At 32.2% G+C, this 13,743-nt stretch overlaps 1 protein-coding gene across 1 annotated transcript; it reads right to left on the reverse strand.

Moving 5' to 3' along the window:
- Window positions 1-74: 74 nt before the first annotated feature.
- Window positions 75-13,667, reverse strand: LOC148624219 (proteasome subunit alpha type-6-like). The gene is made up of 7 exons (XM_088566786.1): window positions 13,485-13,667; window positions 5,293-5,387; window positions 4,048-4,129; window positions 3,090-3,245; window positions 1,887-2,065; window positions 757-851; window positions 75-228 (listed from the first exon to the last, which is right to left on the reverse strand). The coding sequence occupies exons 1-7, from the start codon at window positions 13,558-13,560 to the stop codon at window positions 171-173; spliced, it is 741 nt and encodes a 246-aa protein (XP_088422912.1). The 5' UTR covers window positions 13,561-13,667; the 3' UTR covers window positions 75-170.
- Between the last annotated feature and the right edge of the window lie 76 nt (window positions 13,668-13,743).

Consider the following 13,743-nt stretch of genomic DNA (forward strand, 5'->3'; position numbering starts at 1 on the left):
AGAAAACAAAGCTACCATTAATACATGTTTATATGTTCATCGTATATTTAGTATTGTGGACATGAGGACATAAGTATTTATAAAACATTTATTATTTAAACAAAAACCAGAATGAGATACAAATATTAAATAGCACTAGCTATAAATATGATGAATGTCTATCAGGATAATCAATCCTTTTCTGCTATTGCTACTAAATGTGCATCAATTTCCTCATCAGTCATTGTTCTGAAAAAAAAAATAAAAATAAACTGAATAAAACAAAAATAATGATACAGTACAGTAAAATGAAATTAATTTATACAAGTAACTTTCATGCTCACAAATTCAGCAGTTATTAGTGAAAGTCTAATACTTAATCAATTAAAATCTGAAAATCATTTTGGTTTTTTATGTCAATCAAGCCATTCAATAATGACATAAAAAAATCTAGACATACTGTAAGCCATCTCACAAAGAGAATACCCCTTCCCTAGTTTCATCTGTATTTAAGTGTAGGAGGAGTTTTGATTATAAAATTTGCACACATAAAACCCCTTAAATTGGATTATTTTCCCATGCAGGGATTGGCCAATATACATCTTTCTTTATGCTCATCTTCATAATGTCTAACCTTCCTATTTAGTTTATCAAAATATGTCCAGCGCTTTAAGAGGAGTAGCACTTATATAACTTTGGAAAGACTGACAGACTAAATGACAATTTTTATATATACATGTACCAGAACCCCTATATGCCCATCCTGTATGAAGTTACCTGAAGGCTTTACTGTCTTCAGTTATAAATCCAACTTCTATTTCAGATGATTTGAAATCTGCAGACAGCACTGTTGATAAACATGTAATGGCATTCTGCAATGTAAAAAAAAATGCAATATTTAAGTGAGTTAAACAAGATGTTGTATGCTATGTCTTGATATGAATACTATGATTCAACTATTTAGAAGTAGATAAGCAATGAATCTGGAAAGGAGAGTCATGGTATAAGTCATCATGTAAACATCAAAACCTTCCTTCAAAGCTGAAAAATCTGTTATAGAAGTGAGAAAAGTGTAATGGATGGACAGACGAACAAGCTGATTTAATACAATACAGCCTCCTGTCTTCTGAGTGTTGTTAAGATATTGTTTTTGCATCCAAAAATTTACTACTAAACATTGTAAAATGAAATATCCTTCATAACTTGTTCAAAACTAATGAACAACCATGTATAGCTAAATAGACAACTCAAAGGTGCTTACACTGATTAATGCAACCTATTCTGAAGAAAAAAACTCTGCCAAAGAAAGGAAAATCTTTATAAAACCACAAATGTTAACACTTAACACTTGAGGCAAGCATGTATACTTTAACAAAGTTTAACACATTTCTTCACTATACATTTGACACTGTATTATATTAAGACACAAATAAATGTGACAATAAAACCTGAAACCTTTTAAAATCAGTACTGGATGTTTTATGTCTATGGAGATGCAAGATGAAAATAGAAACACAACTTTTCTCAACCTAATCCCTATGTTGCTGTCATATGTTTGTCAGCACATATTTTCTTCTCATAAACACTACACAAAGTTAAAAGCCAGAGTTACAATTACACAAAGTATATACCAATCATAATATCCACTGCTAAAATAATGGCTAAGTTCAAGCTCAATAGGTAAAAAATAATAACAAATTTCAATATGGCCACAATACCCATAAGCAATCAAACCTTTCCATTGGTGTTAAGGAATCATATGAAAATCATAAAGATCCATTGAACAAAACTTAAGTTATCTGACCAAAAAAACCCAAGAATTTTAAGACAATGACAATGCAGACAGAGTTATATATTATACAACCTTAAAATTTATGTGTCTGAATAACTATGGATTACTACTATACCTCAACTGCCTCATTAAAAGTAAAGTCCTGTTTCTTTTTAACCTTCTTCTCAAGAAAACTGTTTGCCTCCAGCTGTTTAACTCCAGCTGCAGTAGCCTTGTACCCACAGTAATAACCAGCAGGATCACATTTAAATACTTGTGGTCCATTTTCATCATCATAACCCAGCAATATCATACCTGAAATGTCATCATTACTGATTATCAATACCAACATTACTATCAATTTGATCAAACAACTTCTTTTTATCAGAAGTTAAAAGGTTCTTAAAGGAGAAGACTATTTTATTATGAAAGTCATGAATAATGAAACTAATCTGTTAAATTTGAATTTCCCGTGCTTATGGTGCCACCATGATAGGTTGAGGTGTGACTTCATGAAATCAGTTTATAAAGTGAAATTAAATAGGTAAATGATTAAGATGTCTGAAGAAAGCCCGATTTGGAACTTTTCCCGTATTATCTCATTCCAAAATACACAAAGAAGATGTTTAGGCACAGCATAAAGCAAATATCAGAAAACATTGACAAATGATGGTATTTGCAGCTAGAAGACTAGTATTTCTGACGAAAATCTAATGGCTACTTCAGAAAAGTGTTTGTGTTGCCAGTAAAAAAAAAACTGAATATTTCTCTTATTATTTGTGCAATCATATAAAGCTTGACAAGATTAGAAAAACAGGATCGTAGAAACATTTATGGAATATTATTTGTTTACATATTAACTGACTTAGAGACGTCATGAACTAATTGGAAGCTACTGATAATCAATAAAGTCTGTGTATGATCAACACTATCGATTCCTTCAGACAGATGAGTTTTGCAAGACAGCTTTTCACATATATCTCAAAGATTCCAAATTTTGCATGGCCTAACTTAATGCAAAGATGATCTTTCCCTTTAAACCAGTCACTACGCAAAGTATAAAAAGCAAAAATAATTTCCATCACCAATGGAAGAAGTCCAAGATTTTCAAGAAGGCAAGATTTCTTCTAATTCTATTTCTTCTAATAAATATTGCTACTCACAAGCAAATAAAAAAATTCAATCATTTTAAGATCTATTACTTTGGAGTTATTATTTAGTTAAAATACAAAAACAAAAAGAAATCCCCTGCGATTTAAGTGTTATAATATGAAATCTCAGATACATGTACCATTACTATGACCCTCTTATGCTTTGCAATATGGGGCAATACACTTACTACATCCTAAAGGTCTCATTTCTGCACTCTGTGTGTATATCTGTGATATATCAGCTATTCTTTTACATAATATATCAACTGGTATTTCATAACCATAAGTATACCTCCATTTGGCTGCTTCATACCTTGCTCTCTGAACCTGAGAACGACTATCAGCTGTAATAATATATTGCAAAACTGCACTATACAAAACATCAGAATAAACAGAGTATCTTCCAGAAAGATCGAAAAACTAATTTGGTGATATGCAATTTAATTTTTGTTCACAATATTTCATGCACTGTTCATCAAATAAAAAAATCTTTTTGGCAAGTAAAATAAATGTAAAGCCAATTTTGATCAATTTGGGTCTCAACTAGCTACATGTACCACTAACAAAATGACGATGTATGAACCAGCATTTCCTTCACTAAATGTCAGGGCAAAGTTATTACTCTAATATAGTTTAAATGAATAGATACTTCCATTTACCTAGTATCATTCAGATCATTACTCAGGTCAAACTAAAACTGTATTAAGTACCATTTACATCGTATTTAGCCGAAAATTTTTAATATTTTTATCCAAAAAAATACATAACTGTAAAAAATATTGGTTTGATACATATGCAGGTTCTGATTACACAAAGTTTGCTCTGCATGTATCATATTCAAAGTTTTTCTCAAAACCATTGGGGTATGGACATACTGACAATACACATCCATCCATAAAAAGTTAGGTTAACACATAAAACCTTACCACTTATTTTGATACTACATCTGAAGTATGGTGATGATGGACAAACAATTGACACCAAGAGAAAATAAGCTCATTTTGAGTACCAGTAAGTAGTTGATTTAATTTCCTTGCAAAATTTGTTCTTCACCAGTAAATATTATTTCAAATTACACATCATAAAGATTAGTTGATTGATTTTTTACTTGATACTATAAAAATATACAGCCATCAAATTACTTACCAACCATTCCTGTCATGACACATCCAATGTTTTCTGTCAGTTGAAATAAATGAGTGACCGTGGATGCATCCAGTAACTTATCCTACAAACAAATGGAAGCATACTAAAGCAATAGCAGTATTTGTAGGTCATACCATTATTCAACACAAAAATTTTCATAATTTGTTTAGCTAACCTATTTAGACTTGCCCTTACAAGCAGCTCCAACTATATCCCTTTTTTTCTAATTTGTACATTTCTGGATTAATAACAGTTCCTCATGAAGCAGGAATATTTTGCACATAAATGATGTTAATTAATGCACATCAAAAGAGTCTATTTCAAGAAGATAATGAATGCCTTTTCTATCATATAAAAGCTATGCTTTGGATAATACCATCAAAGCTATATTATTTCTGAGGTGGGTTAGGTTCTTGAATAACCAGTTCAAAACTGAATACTTCAACAACGGGGAAATATATGTACGTACATAATTTTTTTAACCATATAATTAGTAAAATTCAGAAATGGTAAACCTATTTACAATGCACATGTAAGCCTCATGAAAATGTACAAAGCTTTTAGGAGATTAGTCCTTGGAAAACCATTAATTTCTAACAACATTGCATTTCTTTAAGTGCATGGGATCCCCTTTGTAGTCTTGTAATAGTGTGATCCCCTCAAATGCAGGAGGTTGTGGGTTCAATCCCTGGCTGAGTTGTAGTAAGTCTTTAAAATTTTAGCGTCACCACTTCTTCACAAAGCACAGGGAAAAGAAAATCAATATGTGTGTTTCTGTAAACACCCTAAAAATAAACTAGGGTTGATAGGTAGGCAAAACTTTTTATTTTTTCAAAAGTTTTTGAGTGGTTTATTTTTTAGTCATTCACTTTTATAGTTCTTGTCAAAAATGGCCAAAATACTTTAAAGTAGGTACACAAAAATTAGCATCAGTGGGGTTAGGGGAAACACTTATGCAGGTAAGAAAAAGTAAAAAATGGAAAGAAAATATTTGCCAAAATCTATATGTTTGAAATTTCTGATTTGGATTACAAAACTTTCGATAACACTTGTAGCCATAGTGATTTGGGTTAATCATCAGACCTTTATTGATCTAACAAGGAGGCTTTTTAAATATCATGCAGACTTCAATTCTGTTCACCTAGCTATTATAAAGTTTTCATCTTTTTAGAAAATTTCCAATATATGTTAGTGCCTGAGATGAATGTACATTGGCATAAAAATTGTACTCTTGTAAATACTCACTGGGACCTTTTTTTGAGTTACAACTACAGCACTATCTTTACCACGGATTGCTACTGATGTTAATCCTCCTTGATTGATAGCTTTGAAAGCATACTCTGAAAATATACCATATATATCGCTAATAACATGTTCCACTGGGCAGAGCTTGTCAGAATCCTGAACGTTTAAGTATAGAAACTATACTGAACATTATAAAAAAAAAAAATTTATTCAGGATGTGGTGAAACAAGTTATTCTTCTCTAAACCTGGAACTGTTTTACTGATAATTTAACAAATATTCGGACTATCTTTCATTGGATTATCCTAAATTAAATTTTGCACAAATGGTAAATGACATGTTATTTATTTTATTTAAAAGGGAGCCTACTAAATACTTCCCTCGCACTTAAGGAAAATGCCTTCAATATATTACATATTAACATATATTGATATTTACATTAACCTCTTTTTTCCATGGATGTCTACCCTACCGCGGCACCTGGTCCATGCTCCCAGTGGAGTCTGAGTTGCTCATTTACTTTTGTTACTTTGTATGTATTATTTTTAGTTACTTTATGTCCTTTGTTGTGTTGTGTATGCCTGTTTTCCATGTCTGGTCTTTGTCCTTGGATTACATTCTTTTGATTTCCACTAGAATCTTGGTTCCCTTGATTACTCTTTCAGAACTACTGAAGACCAGACAGTTGCTGAGCCTCAAACTAATAAGAGATGCAAGTCTTTTTGGCCATACTACCACCTCAACCACAGTATAATTCGTCCATACATTTTTAAAATATTGTATACAGTTATAAATACTACATAAATTTGTACGGTATTTAATTCAAAAAAAAAAAAAAAAAAAGATGGATGACTGTGGTAAACTTATAAAAAAAAATAACTGATTTAAAAAAAAAAGAAGCAAATACATAAGTAGAAAAAAACAGATGAAAAAATTATAGTTGCACTACAACAAATAATTAAATAATTGTTAAAAACAACTACTACTAATAATAAAAATACTTTATTTCAAGATGCTAACACAATTAATTTACAGCTAATCTTCCCTGAGGTCCTTCCACAAAAACAAAAATACAAGGTTTATTTCCATGCCACAAAATAAGTACCAGTACATTGTACTAGTAAATAATACATAAATGAATGCCAACAAAGTTAACATTTTACATTACAGTACTTGTAAATACAGTTAAATTATTTTTTTGCCTGTTATTCCATTAGGAAGATTTTTAATTTCTGCTTAAAGATTTATTCCTTTTACACATCTTATTTCATTGGAAGGATATTCCAATGAAATAGGCCAGAGTAAACAAAAGTATGTCTGAATAGTTCTGTCTTAAGTTTAGGAATAAAAAGAGCATAGTTTTTAGCATTTCTTGAATGGTATGGATTTACTTCAGAAAAAATCTTTATTTTATCTGCTAAATAAGATGGAACTAACCCCTTTTAAACATTTGAAGATCAATAGGCACTTTTGATGTATAATTTTATTCTCAACAGTTAGGCAACCTAAAGAATCAAAGAGGGGTTAGATGAAGCACGGAATTCTACATCCAGTATAAGCCTAACTGCCCTCGTTTGTAGTCTAAGTACATGTTGTCAATTTACTTTTGTACAATTGCCCCAAATAGAACTACAATAGTTAATTAATGGAAGAATATATCCTGAGTAAAACAGTTTCCTTGTTTCTAAGTTTAGAGACTTTTTTAATCCTAAAGAGTTGATAAAGTCTACTTGAAATTTTTGAGCATACAATCTTTACTTGTTTCAACCAGTTCAGTGTCCAATCAATTTGGACTCCCTATTAATTTTTCATATTCTGAATTCGTTGTACTTCCGATTTTGTCATTAACTAAGGAGAACTGTTTTTTGATAAATTTTTTGGTTTAGTCGCAATAACAATACATTGTGTTTTGGTACAATTGATAAACATGTTATTTCTACAACACCAATTTTGCTATTCATTCAAGTCTTCCTGAACTTTTGGTTGTACATCATTAATACTTTTACCAGAACAATGAATAGTTGAGTCATCACTATAAATAATCACATTTACAGTGTCTTAAGATATAGTAGGTCATCAGATAAACAATAAATAATAATGGCCCAAGAATGGATCCTTGAGGAACAAGGTAATTGATTGGCAATTCACCAGATAAAGTACACCAAATTTGAACAATCTGAGTCCTGTTTTGAAAATATGATTGAAACAAGAGGCTCCCAGAAGCCTGAATCGCTCATCTGGTTAAAGTTTGTCTTTCAAGGGCAATAAATTTAATAATTTTCACTCATGAAGACTTTGGTAGGACTATCATAAGGATGGTATCAGTAGTTGAAAGTTTCTTTCTATCTATTGTAGTTTTCAAGATATTGGCTGAAAACTATAAAAAAAAAAAAAAAAAAGTCATCTTTCATCTTTCAAGAGCAATAACTCTTACAAGGAGTCGCCTGACAACTTTGATCCCTGATGACTTTTGAAGGCCTTATAATAAGGGTCATTTCAGCAATTGAAATAATTTTGCTAAACTTAACGGTTTTGGAGATATATGCAAAAAACTACTGTCTGACCCCTTTGTTCTACTTTTAGTAATGGTGGCTATGTTTTTCAATGGATCAAAAATCCCCACATCAGTTCTAAGTAGGATACCCCAAGAAACATTCATACCAAGTTTGGTTCCAATAGGTCAAGTAGTGTCAGAGGAGAAGATTTTTGAAAGAAATAACATTAAAAATAGCAAAAAAATATGGTTAAAAGGGCAATAACTCCAACATGGCTTAACAGATTAAATATGAAAATTTGACCTTAGATCTCATCATACTGAACACTTTTACCCTATGTCAGAATTTGGCTAAACTTAACGGTTTTGGAGATACATGTATATGCAATAACTCCAACATGGTTTAACAGATTAAATATGAAAATTTGACCTTAGATCTCATCATACTGAACACTTTTACCCTATGTCAGAATTTGGCTAAACTTAACGGTTTTGGAGATACATGAATATGCAAAAACTACTGTCTGACCTCTATGTTCTACTTTTAGTAATGGTGGCAATGTTTTTCAATGGATCAGAAATCCCCACATCAGTTCTATTTAGGATACCACAAGGAACATTCATACCAAGTTTGGTTCGAATAGGTCAAGAAGTGTCAAGAAATAACATTAAAAATAGCAAAAAAACCATCAAAAAAGGGTAATAACTCCAACATGGCTCACCAGATTAAAATGAAAATTTGACCACAGATAGATTTCGTCATATTAAACACTTTAACCTAATCAGAATTTGGCTAAACTTAACGGTTTTGGAGATAAATGCAACAAAAAAAACCTGATTCAGTGAATTACATGCATTTTTGCTCTCGGTTGTTATTATTCCACACTGTATGATTGATTATGTATTCTTGGTAAAAAAAACTTTATGCAAAGAAAACTGAATGAATTTATTCGAATTGTTGATAACTGGATTCTCTCTAATGTACTTTTAAAAAATTCCACAATGTTCAGTATAAATTCATATATAAAAGCAGGAAGTGCATAGTAGACATCAAGCCCCTGATAACAGGTATAGTTTATTTCCCAGTTAACCTCATATCTAAATTTTCAAAATATCCTATGTAAGTTTAAAGTTTAAAGAATGTGACTTCTGCTATTTTCTTGGTGCCTAGGTTTTGTATATTAAAATTGACAGGCAGTTCTTCAGCAAAGATGTTCTGTCCAATTCAACAATTGTGTTGACACCTGGTCAGAGTTAATTGACCATAACTATTTACGACTGAAACCAATCAAAGGTAATTAGACCAGGTGACTGTGGCCGAAATGGACTATGGTCAAAAAGTACTGTGGCCAAATTGTTCTATGGATGAGATGACTAGAAAGCAAACTAATACTTTAAGTTGTTTTTAAAGAAAAACAGAAAGAGATGTCAGTGAATTAACATCTTGTGTTTTTTACAGTTTTATATTTAAGTCAAACCATTACATTCAGTGCTTTTACTTGAAAACAGTATTTTTATCAAATATATCTGATAATTTTATAATTTTAAGAAATGTTGAATCTATATAAACTCCAATGTTAGTTTGTACATTGTAGTTTTAGACAGAATCAATATAGTTGTTCATTTGTATACAGGACTTGTATTTTGTGATTAAATGCATGTTTTTAATAGTAATTAAGGGAACCAAACTTCTAGCTGAAATCAAATGAATGTAATTAAGGGACAAAGACTAGACATGGAAAACAGACAAACACAACAAAAAACATAAAGTAACTAAAATAATACAAACAAAGTAACAGAAGTAAATGAGCAACTCTGAATCCACTAAGAACTGGGAGCATGAATCAGGTGCACCAGTAGGGTAAACATCCTCTGCTTTTCTAGAAACACCCACCGAGTAGCTCATAAAAAGTCAAGTCTCGGGTAGAGGAAAGAGCAAAGGAAAACTATGAAACATAGAACAAATCAGTTTTCATGGTTCAGATGGATACACCATAACAAGTTCGTGATGACAACCATAAAACTTCTGTAGTGACGACTTCAACATAACCCTGTTCTAGAAGCCTGGTTGTAAGAAGTCTAGTGCGATACAAAAAGTCTGTGTAATTATGGCTAGCAGGTGCTGAAGGGATGTTGCCACAGATGAAAGGAAAGTTGACAAATCTGAATGAAAAGTCATCACGTTTGTCGTAAAGTTTGGTCAATAGTTTTCCATCGAACTCTAAGTGTAGGTCAAGATATAAGGCTGACTTCAGAGTGTCTGAAGTATCCTTCATCTCAAGTTCTTTGTTGTAGATGTGATGTATCAAATCCCCAAAACTAGAATTGCTTAATGATAATACATCATCTATAAAGTGGAAACTGAGATTAAAGGATCTACATTTTGTAGCCAAACGATGTCCTTTCTTTCTGATCAGATCAGATCAGACTGTCTCAGACCTGATGAAATCATTTTTCAACCTGTTGGACATTTCGTCCGGCAACCTAACAAAATCTGCTGGACCGAACAATTATCTGCCAGCCAGAAATCATTTCTCTGATCCAATTTAAATTTGCCTCGATTTGGACATCATCTTAAAAACGGAAATTCCAGTTGAGGCGTGTCTAATAAAAAAAAATGTACTGGACATCTTGTCTGTAAATCATGCAAATTTTACTGGACCAGCGGCTATGAGTACTGGTATGTCCAACAAATTTTGCCATGGCTGCTGTCTTTATACAATGTATCACATGGCAAAGTGTCCTCTAAGTAAAAATATCCTGCCCTTTTATAAAGCTGCAGGAAACACTACCCAGTATGTCTTGAGAAGGTTTTTCCAAATGTCTAGGACACATTAGGTCAAAAAGTACTTCCTGATGTCTAATAGTGATAATTTTTTGCTACCTTAAGAGAATGACCTCTAGTTAACCAGGGTAGGAAACTCACTAAAATTCTAGCCAGTCCTGAATACAATTTTTCAATGTATTTACTATATGGCAATAAAAATTTTTGCTAAAATTAGCAAGCCCTACCAAAAAATAGCCAGTCATGGGCTGGTGGGCAGGCTACTATTTCTAACCCTGGGTTAACTCACTATTATTGAGTGCAAACAGACCGCTGGTAATTCTTTAGGAAGCAGGACTATCAGGCGTACAAATAGACTCTCCATAGCAAGGATCTGGAGAAGGTCAAAAATGCGGGTCACTGACTGACAAATTCTGCAAATGACCCACGATCCTTTTCCAATGTCGGACATAAAAAAATTGTTAACCCTTATAACTTACAGTCAGCGTGGTTTTATTACTGTATAAACATCCTTTCAACCTGTCTCCTAATTGTTTATTGGAAATTATTTGACAGGTGTACGCATTACCCAATGTGCAGCCACCTGTGACTGTGATTTTACCTGTAACTGATTAATTGATTGCATAAATTAACAATACATGTGCAGCACCATTGCTTATACAAATTAATTTAAGGACTCAGGGAATTTTCATACATTTATTACTTGATTTAAATAAGATTGAGAATGAAAAATCCATCATTTTCCCACCAATCTTTCAGTGGTAACTTTTTTAAGTAATCTTTCATATGGTGATGAAAATACGAATCAGTCATAGTTTGTAATTATTAATTCATCAAATGAATCTTCTTAATACAGAAGTCAACAACCCATTCAAATCAATATCAGTCTTTCCGAAGGTTCGTCAGACCGTCAGATATCACCGGTAAAAATGTGACAGGACCGGTAAAAAAATCCGGAACACCAGACCGGAAGTCTGGAAAATTTCTGATATTAGTCATTCTTGATGTCACCTTGGAGTCGCTCACTTCGCCCTAAGACGACACCAAAAGCAAAGTGAAGGATACAAGAGCACAATTATTCAAAATGGTATTTCCATATGGGGGGGGGGGGGGTTCCTCACTTCCACTAAAATCTAAAAAATAGATCCGGGTGAAATTTCTCTATTCTAACGCAATATTGCTAAAATACACCAATATAGCTTTTAAATTTTAAAATAAAAACCACCATGTCATGCCGTGTTTCTGTCCGTAAATTAAGGTTAAAAAAGGGGGATACTTTCTCAAACATCAATTTCTCAATAGCCATCCTAAGCCTTAAGTGCCCCAAAAAATACACATATATGGGCTACTAGCTTTAAAATTCAATATTTTTGGTTCTTACAATTTTTTCATGAAAATATCTTTTGCATTATCCACCAATCGTGAACATATCAAACAAAATGGCACCTGTTCGAGAAAATAAATTGTAAAAATTTTCGAAATCTATCGAATTATCGATTACAAGCAAGTATTTAATCAGTTTTTTGTTTCAAATGTTTAAGACAGGATATCAAATGAACATTCTTCACTTCAACTTATGATAATTCATGTTTTACTGTTCACAATTTGTTACGAAACGTGCAAATGTGTCATGCAAGTTATATGGACTTGGGTTAAATTTATCTCAATTGATAAATCAAAAGAAAATCTTCATGCTCATACCAGAACAATAAATTCTTCATTTCGATGGAAAATTTCTTAAGCTTGGGACGAGATTGTAATGACTACTACAATATGTGACTGTCAAAAAAGTTGTCTTGATTTGTCAAAATAAATTTTGAACATGATTATTGATACTCTTGATTAACTTATATCAAGAGCTTGAATAATTTGAACAAGAAATCATTATGGATTAAGTGGGATCAGGAAAGAAACAGAACAGAATGAAAATTCCAACTGAATGTCTCTGCCTGAAATTTTCTATTCCAGTGCTGCTAAAAAAAAAAAGGCCAAATCAATAGGACAATATAATGCAATGCAAGAAACTGCGCTTTGCTCAATCATATATTCATTATTCTGTAATAAATTTGGTAAGGGGTAGATTTATAGATTAGAAATTCAATTTCATGAATACATCATGATACAGTCAATCATTCTGTCAGGACAGGAGGCTGATTTCATTTTGTCCCACTTTTCCCTACTGTCTCTGTGAAAGAGAAGTCACTTCTCCCTGTTTTTCTCAAGTAGCTTGAGCCCTGGATTTGGGTTTAAATGGCCAGTAAAACTTGGTTTGGTACTGAAAATAGTATGTCATCACAGGACCGAATGCCCTGAAAATAAATTAACCTTTGGAAAGACTCCAATATACAAAATGTAATCGCTATTTTATTTTGAAAATAATCAGTATCTATTTCATTACTCAGAAGTTTTCGGCTGTTTGCTGATGTGATGAAAAAGTCGAAACCACTCTATGTTTTGTTTACATATTGGAATGTCCATGTGTGATCAAAACCGAACTTGTTCACACGTTAAGATATTTTGTAAAACAGAGTATGTGATGGAATAACACAAATTCCAATATTTATCTTTAAATAACTACAAAAAAGGGTTTTTAAAGTTTATTCTCCATCTAGGCAGGTAAAAGACTGCTGAAATTTGATAAAATGTATGACAAGGGCTGTCAAAATTTCTGGACCCTTGCTCCTCGGTTAAGTCAAGATAAAAAAAAAAAGGTTTACATGGTCATGGAGGATTGACAATGGGACAGACTGGAGACGTGACTATTTACCTTGGAGTCACTTTTGTAATATAACATCCTTACCCACAACTTGCACCTTTAATCTGTTTAACTTTACAGACTGTCAGAAGCAGCTAAAACTAGTAAAGGTCTAAAAAGAGTAAGGCCGGTTAAGAAATATTCCATTAAAATGCATACCAACTTGGTAAAGCCTTCCTTCTGGGGAGAATATTGTAATGTGTCGGTCAAAACCAGCACTGCTACCTCGTGACATAATTAGAATTTTTTTTGGGATTAAACCTCCAGTAAAAGCGTTAAGGTAACAAACGGTCCGGCGTGATGCAGCTTCTTTTGCTTATACCAGCTCTGCATATAATTTTCGAATTTTTTCACCTAATGAAAAAAATACATCGCTTTAATTTTGCATACATATAATTAATTGTTTAGAATTTTAAAA

This window comes from Perna viridis, chromosome 2 (genome assembly GCF_037379345.1).
Source record: "Perna viridis isolate PV_CMFRI_1.1 ecotype Kerala chromosome 2, ASM3737934v1, whole genome shotgun sequence".
Taxonomy (NCBI): Eukaryota; Metazoa; Mollusca; class Bivalvia; order Mytilida; family Mytilidae; genus Perna; species Perna viridis.

Excerpts from the sequence above, each read along its gene's own strand:
- LOC148624219 (XM_088566786.1), bottom strand. The coding sequence starts at position 13,560 with ATGTCACGAGGTAGCAGTGCTGGTTTTGACCGACACATTACAATATTC. Across the intron at positions 5,388-13,484 it reads AGGAAGGCTTTACCAAGTTG|AGTATGCTTTCAAAGCTATC; the intron begins GTATGCATTTTA and ends GTATATTTTCAG. Across the intron at positions 3,246-4,047 it reads TGTCATGACAGGAATGGTTG|CTGATAGTCGTTCTCAGGTT; the intron begins GTAAGTAATTTG and ends ATATTATTACAG.